The sequence below is a fragment of the Carcharodon carcharias genome, chromosome 3 (assembly GCF_017639515.1).
Source record: "Carcharodon carcharias isolate sCarCar2 chromosome 3, sCarCar2.pri, whole genome shotgun sequence".
Classification (NCBI taxonomy): domain Eukaryota; kingdom Metazoa; phylum Chordata; class Chondrichthyes; order Lamniformes; family Lamnidae; genus Carcharodon; species Carcharodon carcharias.
Genome location: NC_054469.1, coordinates 58,220,125 through 58,236,604, shown reverse-complemented (window position 1 = coordinate 58,236,604; position 16,480 = coordinate 58,220,125). Strand labels below are relative to the sequence as shown.

Genomic DNA, 16,480 nt, shown 5'->3' with positions numbered 1-16,480 from the left:
TCCTGATGGGTGCAAGGCGAAAAGCTTAGCTGTGTCTTTTTTTTTCAGCAATACTCTAGTTCTGTACTACCAAACGACTATTAATATCTCCTTGTGGTTCAGTGTGATGCTTTGTTTTATAATGTTACCATGAAGCATGTTGGGACTTTTTATTACGTTAAAGGTGCTATATATTAAGTTGAAACTGGATGACAAAAATCACTGCTGGAAACCATTTTTAACATGGAACTAATTAAAATGATGAGTTCCAATTTTGAAATGGAAGCAAAAGGCAAAAGAAAACTCACGTTAAATAAATCCAAATTCAGATTTTAAAATGTTTAAATGAGAGAATATATTTGAAAATGAAGGCATATTAGGACAGTGGGACAAAGAAAAAAATTCAGCTTTCACTGCAGTCTTTCATATCAATATTAACACAAATCTCCCAGTTCCTCAGTAACAAGATCAATAGTATTACTCTCAAGCATCTATGTGAACTGAAGCCTTAAAATGTGGGCTTATGGGTACAAAATTGCATTTAAATGTTAAGAATTTTTCTTCATATTGTACATTAGATTCAAAAATGCATTTGAATAGGAAACGGAAACAAAGCAGAAATGCAAGATCAATCTTTGCAGTCATGAATGGTGATTGGTGAAGAATTGGTGGTTGTTTTCACAAGCTAGGCATTGTCTGGAACAACAACGTTGCAATGAACAGTGTATTCAAATAGAATGCTGTTATGAATATTCTGTTGGCAATAGCTGCTATTCTAGTGATAAGGAGAAACACAAATTAGAATGCATAGTAATGTCTCCAAAGTATAAAGTGAAACCAAGATTGATTGGCAGTGCTGTATTCTGTGGATTTTGCTCATGAAGAAAATCATTCCAACACTCCCAGGAGGGTGGCAAACAGCAATGTTAGTTACTAACTTGCCACTGGAAACATGGTGGATTTATGCTCTTCACCTGCTTCAGCCATCTTCAAATTAAATAAGTCATGGCAATATATTAGTTTAATAGATACAGCCATAACACAATAATTACGTTGAGCTGCTGGCACAAGTCGCCACATGATACAGTGGCAATAAGAGGGGCTTGGCTCAAAGTAGGGAAGGATTGAGAACTTAAAAATATATACAAAGCTATACAAAAGAGTTGGGGCCGAGAGGTCTGGTTGATATTACTGATCACTATCATTGCCCTGGAAATGGATTATGTAGTTGAGAGGTCAAAGGCAGAGTCTGGTTAGAACTAAAAAGACCAGAGGAGGTTTTAGACCTCTGGGTATATCCCACTGGCCACCTAATAGCAGGAAGAAAATAGAGGGGCAGATCTGAAGGCAAATTACATAAAAATGCAAACTACAGACAGGGATAATGTAGGATTTCAATTATCCTAATGCAGACTGGGACAGTAACAACATACAGGACAAATAGGGAGTGAACTTTCTTGTGTTCCCAACCCAATGAGGAGGGAAGCAAAAATTCCTGTTTTCCAATTTCGAGAAAAGCAACATAAAAATAGAACCTGAACACAAAAATACATATTCAGGCGACTTGGGCTATGACACTTGATTGGCACTGACTTAGGCTGCGACAAGTTGGCAAGCACAGATTCAAGCTTTGAGGTCGGTCATTGCTCCCACAATTTCACCCTGGGCACAATGGACTAGCATTACTTGTTACCTGGTGGTTACTTCTGATCCAGTCCTCCCCTGCTCTCTAACCGGATTGGCTTCTTCATTCATATTGGACATTTCCATTTTCTGTCAGGGCTCTTCCAGTTGTAAATGTTGTCCAAATGCTGCAACTGGGTATAGCAGCAAACATCTATGCACAACTCTCTCTCTCTCTCATTACAGGTCTGGTCTGCCATAACAAATACATTTCTAAAAAAAAATACGCAGAGTCCTCACTGTTTCTTTAAATTATGCTCACGATGCATCATGCTCTCCCTCCACTGAGTTCATGCCTTCGTATCCACCCTCGATCTCTCCCTCCAGATAAACTCTCCTACTCACATTCAAGACCCCTTGACTTTACCATCAATGTCCCTTTTAAATGTTTTCTATGTGGGTTATCTTAAAGGCCTGCCAGGTACTTTGTAGGTGGAAGCGTAGCCATGCTTGCGCAGAGTTTGGAAGAAAATTTTATTTATTCATTCATGGGATGTGGGCATTGCTGGCTAGGCCAGCATTATTGCCCATCCTGAACTGTCCTCGAGAAGGTGGTGGTGAGCTGCCTTTTTGAATCGCTGCAGTCTATGTGGTGTAGGTACACCCACAGTGCTGTTAGGGAGGAAGTTCCAGGATTTTAACCCAGTGACAGTGAAGGAACAGCGATATATTTCCACGTCTGGATGGTGTGTGGCTTAGAGGGGAAAATACAAGTGGTAGTGCTCCATGCATCTGCTGCCCTTGTTCTTCTAAGTGGTAGCGGTTGGAAGGTGCTGTCTAAGGAGCCTTGGCGAGTTCCTGCAGTACGTCTTGTACATGGTACACACACTGCTGCCTAATTGTGTCAGTGATGGAGGGGGCGCCAATCAAGTGGGCTTTGTCCTGGATGTTGTTGAGCTTTGAGTGTTGTTGGGGCTGCATACGTCCAGGCAAGTGGAGAGTATTCCATTACGCTCCTGACTTGTGCCTTGTAGATGGTGGACAGGCTTTGGGGGATGATGAGTTACTGGCCGCAAGATTCCTAGCCTCTGACCTGTTTTTTGTAGCCAGTGTTTACGTGGCTAGTCCAGTTCAGTTTCCGGTCAATGATAACCCCAAAGGGGGTGTTTGAGGGAGTTTCTCAGTGATGGCAATGCCATTGAATATCAAGGAGCGATGGTTAGATTCTCTTTTGTTGGAGATGGTCATTGCCTGGCAGTTGTGTGGCACAAATGTTACTTTGCCACTTGTCAGCTCAAGCCTCGATATTGTCCAGCTCTTGCTGCATTTGGACATAGACAGCTTTATTATCTGAAGAGTCACAAATGGTGCTGAACATTGTGCAATCATCAACAAACATCCCCACTTCTGACCTTATGATGAAAAGGTCATTGACAGAACAGCTTATCATTGGGCCTAGGACACTAGCCTGAGAAGCTCCTGCAGATGTCCTGAAACTGAGATGATTGACCTCCAACAACCTCAACCATCTTCCTTTGTGCTAGGGTATGACTCCAATCAGCAGTGAGTAAAGTCATCTCAGATCAGTTCCTGTATTGCTCTCCACCCACATTTCCCCTCCCAATCTCACTTCCTTATGTGTCTGCCTTAGAAAAAAAATCTTTCCCCGACACTTTCAAATTCACAATGGTCTAGATTTTGGCTCGCCATTCAATATTTCTGCAGCTACTAATTAAGGGGTGCACGAGGAGATTGGTGACAATGCAAGAGTAAGACAGAGACAGTGAGTAGTGAATTAGGGTCACGTGGGAATTCGATGCAGTGAAAAGAGGTATAGTATACATAGGAACTATTCTAAATTAAGCAAGTGATTAAATTAACTAAATAACGTAAATAGCAATGGCAGGGCAGGTATGTTGCAGCTGTGGAATGTGGTTTCAATTGGATTCCAAGGAGATCCAGGACAAACACACCTACAGAAATTGTAAGCAGCTAGAAGAATTCCAGATCAAGATTATTGATCTGGAAGCTGAACTACAGGCACTTAACATAAGAGAGGGGGAGAAATACTGGGACACTTTGTTCCAGAAGACAGTGACACACCTTAGAAAAGGGTTACTTGTTATGGCCAGCAGTGAGGGCAGGAGGATGTGACAGTGATTGAGGCAGGTAATGCGACTAAGCAGACAGTAGTGGAGGAGCTCAGGCTTTGCAATTGTCAAACAGGTATGAGGTGCTCACAACCTGTGCAGACAAAAGCGAGGTCTGGACAATGGATGAGCAGGTTGGTCATGGCACCATGGTACAGGAAGCCATTCAAGTGGGGGGAGCAAACAGGAATATCGTGGTAGTAGGGCACAGTATATTGAGGGGGATTGACAGTATTCTCTGCAGCAAAGAGCAAGAGACCAGAAGGCTGTGTTGCCTGCCCAGTGCCAGGGTTCGGGACATGTGCTCAGGGCTGGAGGGGAGCTTGCAGCGGGGAGCGTAGGATCCAGTTGTCATGGTCCATGCTGGTACCAACGACACAGGCAGCACAAGGGGGTTCTGCATAGTAAATATGAGAAGCTAGGTACCAAATTAAGAAGCAGAACCTCGAAAGGTAATAATCTCTGCAACTTGGCAGGGCAAGGAGGGTTAGAGTAGTGAAAGCGTAGCTCAAAGACTGGTGGGTTCCAGTTTGTGGGGCACTGGCACCAGTATTGGGAAAGTGGGGGCTGTACCGTTGGGGTGGTCTACACCCGAACTGTGCTGGGATGAGTGTTCTTGCAAATCTCATAACAAGGGAAGTAGAGAGGACTTTAAACTAAACAAGGGTGAGCAATCAAGCTTGGGTAATGTGGCAAATCAAGGGGTAGATTCAAAGCAGGAAATCATAATAGTAATATGGGGAATGAGGGTCAGAGAATAGCAGGAAGGGGCAGACAGATAAAACCTAAGAATACACCAATGGTCAAGAAGGAGTAGATGTTACAAAGATATCAAACACAGAACTAAAGGATCTGTATCTGAATGCGTGTCGCATTCATAGCAAAGTAAATGAATTGATAGCTCACGTTGAATTAAATAAATGTGATCTGATAGTCATTACAGAGACCTGGCTGCAGGATGACAAGAATTGGGTCCTGAATATTGAGGGGTATATGACATTCAAAAAGAAAAAGAAGCTAGGTGAAGTTGGAAGGGTAGCACTGTTGAGCAAGGATGGCGTATGTGCAGTGGTTAGAGATGACCTTGGTTCAGGGTATCAGGATATAAAAACGGTTTGGGTGGAGATGAGGAATAGTAGGGAAAGAAGTCACTAGTGGGACTGATCTACAGGCCCCCTAACTGTAACCACAATTTAGGACAATATACAAGAAGAAATATTGGGTGCTTGTGATAAAGGGACAGCAATAATCATGGGTTGTTTTAATCTATATATAAACTGGAAAAATCCAGGCAGTAGTAGCCTGGTTGAGGAATTCATAGGATGCTCTTGAGATAGTTTCTTAGAGCTGCACATTCTGGAACCAACCAGAGAGCAGGTTGTTTTAGACTTGGCATTGTGTAATGTGACAGGATTAATTAATGACCTGAGTGAAGGCACCCCTAGGTAGCAGCGATCACAATATGATTGAATTTTACATCCAATTTGAAAGGGAGGAGTGGGTCTAAGATTTAAACTTATATAGGGCAATAATGTGAGCATGAAAGCTGAGCTAGCTGGTGAGCTAGGATACTAGGCTAGGGATAGGTCAATAGAGGAGCAGTGGCAGACATTTAAGGGGATATTTCAAAATACACAGAGTAAGGATATTCCTACTATAAAGAAAAATTCTAAAGAGAGAACCCACCATCTGTGGTTAATTAAAGTAGTTAAAGAAAGCATCAAATGTAAGACAAAAGCATGTAACTGTGCAAAAGATGAGTGGCAGGTCAAATGATTAGTCAGAATATAAAGAACAGCAGAGAATGGCTAAAAGGTTAATCAGGAGAAAGAAATTTGAATGAGAGGAAGCTAGCTAGAAATGTAAAAATAGATAGCAAGAGTTTCTACAGATATTTAAAAAGGCAAAAAAGTTAAGTGCGTGTTGTTCCACTAGACAGTAACAGTAGTAGATAATAAGTAAACGGTGGATGAAGTGAACAAATATTTTGCTTATGTCTTCACTATAGAGGATACAAAAAACATTCCAATAACAGCTGTAAATCAGGAGTTGGAAGGGAGAGAGGAACTTGGTGAAGTTACAATCACTAGGGAAGCAGTACTGAGCAAACTGATGGAGCTGCAGGCTGACAGGTATCAGGGTCCTGATGGGCTTCATCCTAGGTTCTTAGGAGAGGTGGCTGATGAGGTAGTAGATGCATTGGTGTTAATGTTCTCAAAATTTGTAAGATTCTGGAAAGGTTCCATCAGACTGGAAAGTAACAAATATAATTCCTCTATTCAAGGAGGAAATAAGGCAGAAAACAGGAAGTTATCGACCAGTTAGCTTAACATCTGTCATTGGGAAGGTGTTAGGATCGATCATTATGTAGGTTATAGCTGGGCACGTAGAGAAACTCATGATAATTGAGAAGAGTCAGCATGGTTTTCTGAAAGGGAAATCATGTTTAACCAATTCATTGGAGTTCTTTGAGGGAGTAATATGCATTGTAGATAAAGGGGAGCCTGTAGACATGCTGTACTTGGATTTCCAGAAGGCATTTGATAAGGTGCTCCATCAAAGGTTATTGCGAAAAATAAAAGCTCATGGTGTAGGGGGTAATGTATTAGCATGGATAGAAGATTAGCTGTCTGGCAGAAAACACACAGTATGCATAAATGGGTCTTTTTCTGATTGGCAGGATGTCACAAGTAGAGTCCCACAGGGATCTGTGCTGGACTCTCAACTTTTTACAATTTCTATCAATGACTTAGATGAAGGGAGTAAAGGTATGATAGCTAAATTTACAGATAACACAAAGATAGGTAGGAAAGTATGTTGTGAAGAAGACATAGGGAGGTTGCAGATGGATATAGATAGGCTGAGTTGTGGAATAAAGCTTTAGTCAGCTACAGCGTCTAATGGGTTAAATGATCTAAAAGTGATTATATTGCAGTAAGGAATGATGTAAACTAATCAAGCAGTGTACACTAATCACACGGAGTATCTTTGAAAAGTTTGTGGTTACAACTGCTTCCTGTTATGTGCTAGATGAAACAACAGTGCCCTGATTAAATCTGCTGATATGGCAATTTATGTAATCTTTATCTACATAGTTGTAGTTAAACTATCTCCTGTCATATCATGAAATGTCCCATCTGCCTGTAATTGTATTACTGTGTTTGCCCTATGTACGTGCTAACCATGACATAACTGATTTCCTGATGTACGGACCTTATATGGTATGAACTTCCTGTTATGAGCTGTATGAACATTGTTGGATTCTCTGTTTTGGACAGTAGACTGACTAGGAACCATGTGTGGTGTCCTGAGCAGCCTACTCCCAAGCATGCTTGAATAAATATAATTTAGCTTCTAACAAGTCAGTGTTCTCATAATTGTGTTGCGATTCGACAATGAGTGGGCAAAAATATGGCAGATGGAGTATAATGTGGGAAAACGTGAAGTTGGTCACTTTGGCAGAAAGAATAAAAAAAGCAGAGTATTACTTAAACTGAGAAAAACTGCAGAATTCTGAAGTGCAGAGGGATCCAGGTGTTCTCGTGCATGAGTCACAAAAAGTTAATATGCAATTAAGAAGGCTAGTGGAAAGCTATCCAATATTACGAGAGGAATTGAACATAAAAGTTATGCCTCAATTATACAGGGCATGGCAAGGCCACATCTTGAATATTATGTGCAGTTTTGGTCTCCTTATTTAAGAAAGGATGTAAATGCATTGGAGGTAGTTCAGAGGAGGTTTACTAGTTTGATAGTTGGAATGAGTAAGCTGTCTTATGAGGAAAGATTGGACAGACTGGGCTTGTTTCTACTGGAGTTTAGAAGAGGGGTGACTTGATTGAAGTATATAAGATCCTGAACGGTATTGACAAGGTGGACGTGGAAAGGATGTTTCCTCTTGCGGGTGAATGTAGAACTAGAGGGGCACTGTTTCAAAATTAGGCGGTGCCCTTTTAGGAAAAATGAGGAGAAATTTTATCTGAGGGCTGAGAGACTTTGGAACACTCTCTCTCATTGAATATTTTTAAGGTGGAAGTAAATAGATTCTTGTTAGGCAAGGGAATCAAAGCTTACCAGAGAGATGGGAGTGTGGAACTCAAAACGAAAGCAGATTGGCCATGATCTCCAATGAATGGCGGAGCAGGCTCACAGGGCCGAATGGCCTACTTCTGCCCCTATTTCATATGTTCGTATGTATATATCACCTATATGTTTGATGCTCTTGCCCCCATTAAGACCATTATTCTTGCTCGCCCTGGTTGCTCCCCAATATGGCCCTAATCTCTGTTCACTTAAGCTCAAAGGACACAGACTCAAACTATTTATGGGAGACAGCTGGTTCAACAATTCATCGATCTGGCTGGATCACATAAAACATTACCAGGTCCTGCTCTTCTCTGTCAAAACTGCTCGCTATTTCAGGATCATCCTGAAATGCAAAGATAACCTCAGGTTTCAGTTCTCCACTACAAACAGTCTTCTTAAACCTCTCTCCACCGCTTGCTCTACCCTCACGTGAAAGAGAAGAAAAGAAAAATTGAATTGAGAGACGGTGATAGCAAGGCAAAGATTTAATTTTATTAAATTTACGTTTTTAAAACTTTCAACATCAATATCTGAAAGAATGTGTCTCCATACTTGCAATGGCTCATTTGCAGTGTAGAGAGGCTGATTAGTAGTAAATAACATTTAGCACATTTTCAAAAGTGTACTTGTGCTTGAAATGACAATAATTAACGTTTTGTAGTGAGTTGAATGCATATCTACCAGCGTAAATACGGTAACTATATGTCATTCACTGCATTCCAATGGTAAGGAGGACAGCAAAACACCATTTTTCTAAAGCTAACTGTAGTCGCGCAACTCAGACTGCAATATTTGGATATTCACCATTAGCCTCCCATACCAAAATTGTTTTACTATTTACAGGAACACCAGCAGCCTTACTGTTATTTTGACATTGTGATCCTTTGTTTGAAAAGCCTGGTTTGGTGCTTCCTGCAAATAAACTGCCTGGATGCAGCTGGATTGCAATCAATGCAGTGTGTTGCGTTAAGTCAGCACAATTTCTAGGCACACAGCTAGTTTTTAAAATGACTTAAGCATCATGACAAATAAAAAGAGCTAATAGTGTCTATTCTCAATTATTCTCAAATCAATATTGCACATTGCATCCGACAATTGAACATGTAGCTTGAATCTCTTACATTCTTTTATTTACTTTGCCTAACTACTCGATAGTGCCATTTTTTACATGAAAAAAACTTTCGAACTACAAAGGTTTAGACTGTACAAAATGAAAACTAGATACAAATGCTTCATTTTGTCAGGTGTTCAGTATTATGAAAAGGTGTGTGGGAATGAATAGGAAAAATTATTTCCATTGATTGCTAAATTGACACAGCGGGACTGGGGAAAAAGTGTAATAAAAATTTAGAATTAGTACCAGAACCAGAGAGTGGAAGATTAGAAGCTTTTCCATGTGGCCATTGTTTGTGACCCAGGTCATTTAAAAAAAGGCCATAGACATCATGTACCTAGTATAGGTACAGTGTCTCAGAACCAGCAACCTTAGGCCTGATGACATGCTGGATTTCAGGTCAAGTGGGGTCAAGAGTCACTTGGAGCATGAGACCAGCCCTCAAGAAGCAAAGGGGATAACTAGTCAGGCGCCAAACCATGAAGTCAAATTGTCCAGGTATTTTTTTTTTTATTTTGCTCAATTAAAATTGATGCATGCACATCCCATAAATGTCCAGTTTTTGAACAGGTAGATTTGAGACACCATTCTATGCAATATTTTGCTTTCATCAGATGTGAGCATTGCTGGCAAGGCCAGCATTAATTGCTTGTTCCTAATTGCCCTTGAGAAAGTATTGATGACCCTTCTTGCACTGTTGCAAACTGATGTAGTTACACGTATAATGTTGTTAGGAAGGGAGTTCTAGGATTTTAACGCAGCAACAGTGAAGGAACAGCAATATAGTCCCAAGCCAGGAAGGTGTGTGGCTTGGAGGGGAACATGTAGTAATAGTACAAAGTCTGCAGCTTCCATTTTGATGAATTTGATCTACTGTACACCGACCTTTCTTTATTCCTACATTGGTGGCAGAGCCTTCAATCATCATAGGCCCTCTCAAGTTATTTTCCTAAAGTCCTGCTTTGCTACACCTTCCCAAACCAACCTCTTCCAGCAAACCTTTGAACACCTATCTTAACTTGGTTTGATGTCAGTTTCACTGCCCTTTTGTCAACAGAGTGGAGTTCACGCTGCACTAACAGTGCTATGTAGGTGTAGTTTGTAGTTGCTGTTGTACCTCTATGTAAATACTTTGCTATTAGACACTTTTAAAGGACTCCCAAGCAACTATTACATAGAGGATAAATCATTTATATCATAAGATAGAAATAGGAGGAGTGGCCCACTGAGCTTGCTCTACCAATCCAATAAGATCATGGCTGATCTGATTGTGGCCTTAACTCCACTTTCCTGCCTGCTCCCCATTAGCCTCAACTTCATCGCTGATCAAAACTTTGACTGATCCAGTCTCTACAGCTCTCTGTGGAAGAGAATTCCAAAGACTAAAACCCCTCTGAGCAGAAATTCCCCCCAACTTCTGTCCTAAATGGGAGACCTTATTTTTAAGACTGTGCCTAGTTCTAGACTCCCCCACGACAGGAAACATCCTCCCAGCATCTAACCTGTTAAGCCTCCGCAAAATTTTATGTATTTCAATAAGATCAATTCTCATTCTTTTAAACTCCAACGAGCATAGGCCCAACTGGCTCAATCTTTCTTCATAAGGCAAATCCCTTCATCCCCCAGGAATAAGCCTGGTGAACCTTCTCTAAACTGCTTCCAATGCAAATATTGTATATCCCTCCTTAAATAAAGAGCCCAAAACTGTACACAGTTTCACCAATGCCCTTTTTAGCTCTGGCAATAAAAGGGTAACATTCCATTTGCCTTCCTAATTACTTGCTGTACCTGCATCCTAACTTTTGGTAATTTTGTATAAGGACACCCAGATCCCTCTGTACTGCAGCATTCTGCAGTCTCCTTCCATTTAAATAATATCGTTTTTCTATTCTTCCTGCCAAAGTGGACAACCTCACCTTTTCCCCTATAATACTCCATCTGCAAAATTTTTTTCCCACTCAATCCTTTTGCAGACCAACTTGCTTTCATATCTATTTTTGAATTATCAGCAAATTTGGCTACAATACAGACTGTCCCTTCATCTAAGCCACTAACATTGACCATAAATAGCTGAGGCCACAGCACTGATCCTTGCAGTACTGCACTAGTTACAGTTTGCAAACTTGAAAATGACCCACTGATTCCGAATCGGTTTCCTGTTAGTTAATAAATTCTCTATCCATGCTAAAATATCACCCCACAACCATGAGTTCTTATCTTGTGCAGCAACCTTTTATGTGGCACCTTATTGAAATCTAAATACACTACATCTATTGGTTTGCTCTTTATCCACCTTGCTTGTTACATCCTCAAAGAACTCTAACAAACTTATCAATTCCCCTTTCACAAAACCATGTTGACTCTACCTGATTGTATGATGATTTTTAAATGCCTGGTCTCTACCTCCTTAAAAATGGATTCTAGCAATGACAGATGTTAGACTAATTGGCCTATAACTTCCTGTCTCCATCTTTTCTTCAATAGTGATGTTACATTTGCAGCTTTCCACTGGAACCTTTCCAGAATCTGGAGAATTTTAGAAGATTACAAGCAATGCATCCAATATCTCTGCAGCTACTTCCTTTAAGACCTGGATTCAAGCCATCAGATCCAGGGAACCCATCAGGTTTTAGTCTCAAGTTTTCGTGATACTTTTACTCTAGTGATCAGGATTCAGGTCCCTCCTTTTTTCCTCTTAATTTTTTCTTATTCTTGGGATGTTTGTTGTGTCTTCTGCTGTGCAGACAGGTACAAAATACTTGTTTAAAATCTCTGCCATTTCCTTGTTTCCCATTATTAATTCCCAGATCTCATCCTCTAAGGGCCAACACTTACTTCAGATGCTCGCTTCCTTTTTATATACTTGTAGAAGTTTTTACTGTCTGCTTTTATATTTCTTGCTAGTTTTCTCTTATCCTCCAATTTCTCCCTCTATTTTTCTTTTGGTCACCCTTTGCTGGTTTCTAAAAATTTCCTAATCTTCTGAGCTACCACTCATCTTTGCAGCATTGAAGATTTTTCTTTCAATTTGATACCATTAACAGAAAAATGGTAGAAAAATGCCTTTTTGAGTTCAAGTTCTTCTCAGATAAATTCCAATATTTCACTGCATTAACTCAGTAAAGGCAATGCAAAATGAAGAAACAACAGGGCTCACTGGGCAGTTCATTTAAATTTGGATAAACTACAATTAGATTAATTTATTAAGATGTCTATTCATTTTTCAATAACAAACCAGTTTTGCTTTCAAACCTAATAATCATATGGCACATTCCATCAGACTATACATACTTTTGGCAACTTGTTTAGAAACATTGTCAATTTCGACCTGACAAGACAGAAAGCAAATGTTTCCTGTAAAGTTCAGATCTTTACATCTGGGTTTTGTTAAGGGTGATTTGAAAGCCTTAAAACACTTGCAGCTCTAAATGTAAACGGCCATGTTTTACTCTAGATTATTTTCTCACTTCCACATTTTTGTTTTGGACTGAATGTGTGTTCAACACGCAAGGTTCAAAAGCAAGGAGCATCCCTATTCCTTTCCAAAGGCTTGCAACTGAAGACATGGTGAAAAGAACATAACAGAAACCAATAAATTAAAAATGCACTTTTATATTCAAGTTACCATTGTCAAAATCCATCTTCACTCAGAGAAAAAACTTTCAATGAACATTATTTCTACATGTAGCAAAATTGTCATTACATGACAGTTAAGACATCTTTTTCAATTTGTCATTTTTCTCCTTAAATGCTCCTATGATATATTGACAGAACAAACTTTTTGTATTTAATTTATTCAAGAAAATTTGTTTTTGTCTTACCTATAAAAGGGATAGATGCTAATGAGTCATCCTGTGGGCTTGAACTCGATGCCTTCCTCTGATCACCCATTCGTTTAATATTTACCTCGCGACGTGCATCATTAGGTAGCCAGCAGGTAGGGTCAGTTACTGTATCTGGTGAATTTACAGCCAAAATGTATGACTGATGCCTTAGCGGTTGTGGCGTTAATCTACTTGCAGCAATGTTTCCCCTCAAAACCACAGTCTCTTTTATGTCTGACGGGTCCTGCTCTTTATGTCCAGAGTTGAGTTCATTTTGTTCTAGATAATTCTCTTCACCTAATTTAACTTTCTCTTGTTCTAGTTTACTTTCCGTTTTCAGTTTTTCCAATTCCTTACTTTTTTGTCTAACTGATGCATTAGTAAGAGAGGTAGCAGGGGCCTTTGCTTTCCTACTTATCTGCATGAAAGGCTGTACAGATGTTGGTGCAGAACATGAAGCCGATCTTACACCAACAACTACTTCTGCTGGATGTTCAGGCACACTTTCAGTTCTTGTCCTTGGCTCCAAGTGCTGGCCACATAGATTGCTATGATTTACCATTCTTTGGTCTTTTAATGCATCAGTACCAATACTTTGTGTAGGAGAAAGAACTGGTGGTGCTGCATAGGAAACAGAGGTGGTTAATAAAGAACTTGGCAAGCTATTTTGAAATGACACTGGTAAGTGAGACTTTTCTTGAGAAGGAGCTAGAGGTTGTTGCCCTGCATAAATAGACTGGTGATCCCTTGAATGCTGAACCGGCTTCGTATCAGTGGCAGTCTTCCAAATAGGCAAGGCAGGGCTAGAACGTGCAGCGCTTCGAACGTCGGGTCGTATTTTTATACTGTCAGTGCTTGGAACACTTGTTGAAAGACTACTGCTCTGAGACTGTGTCGTACCACTGGTAGATAAGCGAGTTCCCGGCTGTCCAGCTGGTCTGACAGGTTGCCGGAATCCTTCACGAAAACAAAGTCTATTATCCAGTTCATTACTTCCAGCTGTTTGGTTAAAAGTTTGCTGTACCCCATTACCAGCTGGATCATGTGAACTGAATGCTCCAATATCCGCAGAGAGATTGCCCAATGCTTCTGCTTGCTTTCCGAGATAATCACATGATCGTGTCCTATGATTCTGTGGTCCAATTACTGGTGATGTTAGTGCATCCTGTGAAGCACTCCGTGGCCAATTTTTCATTAAAATAGATTCTCCTAATCTTTCCTGAGACACGCTACGGTATCTCATTGGTGTAGCTTGGCAAGATCGATCATGTGAAGTGCTCCGACGTCGTGCAGGTGTTGTTATGCGGGTTGGAGCAGTTTGTTGATAATCTGTTGAGTTTTGAACTGCTGCTCTTAAACTATCTAATCTTTCCTGTATTGTCCTACTACCATACATGTGCAAACGTCTATTTTCAGTATACTCTTTGTAAGTTTTATAATTGCGCCAGTCTATATTCTGGTGTGTTGTAACAGCTGTTGAAGATGTATGATGATTTGTGATTGCTGAAGAGTCTGTGGTTTGAGGTGTAGGTTTGCTGGAAGTAGCATCTAAATATGATCCATAGATTGTCTGTTTACCAGCATTTATGGTAGGGGTAGTTGTTGTAGCATCTTTTACCCTACCACTTGTAACTTGTTGAACTGTATTACTGGTTAAAATGGCTGAAGAGGAGGAGGTCCTCGTTTTTGGTTTCCCAATGGTGTGGTCTGTCAAGCCATACCGTATTTCTTCTGTTCTGTGAGTTGGACTTGAATGATTAATTCTACCAGGTGCAAAATCAGCAACCCTCTCTGAAGGCACAATAACAGTCCTTACTGTTTCATTGCAAACACACACAGCAGTATTAGTTTTTGCAATATCTATTGAAGGTGGAACCTGGACTTCAGCCCGATATCCTCTATCGCATGCGGCAACTGTCCGTACTGGTCTACTAATTTGTTGCCTCCCTCGACAAGGTTCTGGTGGTGAAACCTCCATGGGCTGAGCCACAATTGAAGCGGTGCTAGTCATTCGAGGGTAACAAACGGGTGGTGGTTGAGGAATATTGTGGGCATTGCCAGTGTATGGATCATTGCCTTTTAAGTAGGCATCTTGGGAATATGCCTTAAAAAGATGAAATATATGCTTCATTATGAAAACGAAAGAATACACGTGCACCATTTTATTTTAGAAAAGAGCTGGAAAACATTACACCATGAAAACCACAAATTATAATATAAATAGCTACCAAACTGTCTTGGTTTTCTGCCATATAAATTAATATGAAGCCATTAAGAAAAAATTGCTATTCATCCTAGTTCCCTCATCGTGGTATCTACCAGATGTACTCTCTTTCCTCAAATATTAAGGTTTTGATATTGACCACCCCTCCCCCCATGAAGGGGGTTAAAAATTAGTAAGGCGATCCTAATCTGCCAGCTATCCCATGACACTAAATTAACAAGGGAGTGCAATTAAAATTTACCGTGGCTGCACAGATTTCTTAGGGGTTGGGAAACTTGGCAGTAAAAGAGAGATGGGGGCTGTTGGCTCCAAAGCTAGGTACCTCTTTCATCACTTGTGAGCCAGGAAGAGTGCTCCCCAGGTCCCTCAAGGCAGCCTTCAGCCCAAACCCTATGCACAGCACCAATCGCTGACCTCCACCCAGCCCTCCGGATTGCAGTCTTTTTAGACTTCTTAATTGCTAAGCGACTTCCCCAGGGAATTCCCTGCTGCTGCTGCCTTTCCATTCAACAGCCAGGGGGCCCTTTGGGGGGCCAGCTGCTGAGAAGGAAACAGAGTTTAGAAAACGTTAAGAGGTCCTTTGCATCCCTGGGTTCTTCAGCTGCGTTCAGCCTCACCACTCTCGTTGTAAATGTAACAGCCTAAATTTCTACCTGATTCCTGAAGCTAATTATGCAAAATTCCAAGATATACATCTATACAATTTATCCTGGCCACTTGAATCCCATAGATGGTACATCCATTGTTCCACCATCACAGGAATCATAAAATTATTAGAAAACATACCTCTTTTCTTACCATATTAACTATTATTAACCTCATTCTTGAAGTTTTCCTTTAATAGGAATTAAAATGCTCAGCATTAGTTTTTTGTTTGGAGCCAATCTCAACATATATTATTCTGCTAGAAATTAAGAGGCATTTTTCTAATCTTGTTTGTCTTGAGGCTTAGAGTTTTACTTGAATGAGCTTACTTTTACATTATTGGTCCTCCATTTTCTATTAAGACTCTCCCAACTCCAGTCACCTTGCTTTCTTTTTCAATCAGGAAAATGGGCCAGTCACATATTTTTCCAGAATTACAATCTCTGCAACTGCCTAAGAGATGGTGTGTTTGAGGGGAGGAAAATTAGGTTACATTTCCGTTCCCCTCCCTCCTTTAGTAAAGTATTGAGTTGTCATAAAGCATTTAATTCAGCAGCCTAAAGAACTAAACACATTCTAGCACAAGTTAGGTTTTAGTCCTGGGGCCCGAGTACTACAGCTGAAGCTACTGGCCTACCAAACTTAGTTTAAAATTCTCTTACCCAAGTCAAAAAGTGATTACTAAAGGCTGCAAAATAGACAATATGACTCAAACTCGATTTTTTGCTCATTGATGGAAATACTTGAGACATTTAAAAAGAAGTTTATTCAACCCAGGATTGAATTAAGAAAATCAATCAATAACTTTTCTCCATATTAACAGAAATTGAATGCA

At 40.3% G+C, this 16,480-nt stretch overlaps 1 protein-coding gene across 3 annotated transcripts in view; it reads right to left on the bottom strand.

Moving 5' to 3' along the window:
• LOC121275892 (rho GTPase-activating protein 21-like) overlaps positions 1–16,480 on the bottom strand; it is a 271,818-nt gene that overhangs the window by 85,356 nt on the left and 169,982 nt on the right. For all 3 annotated transcript variants that reach the window (XM_041183702.1, XM_041183703.1, XM_041183704.1), the window contains one exon: positions 12,774–14,880. In XM_041183702.1, coding sequence (XP_041039636.1) covers positions 12,774–14,880 — 2,107 coding nt within the window. The remainder of the gene's footprint in view (positions 1–12,773; positions 14,881–16,480) is intronic.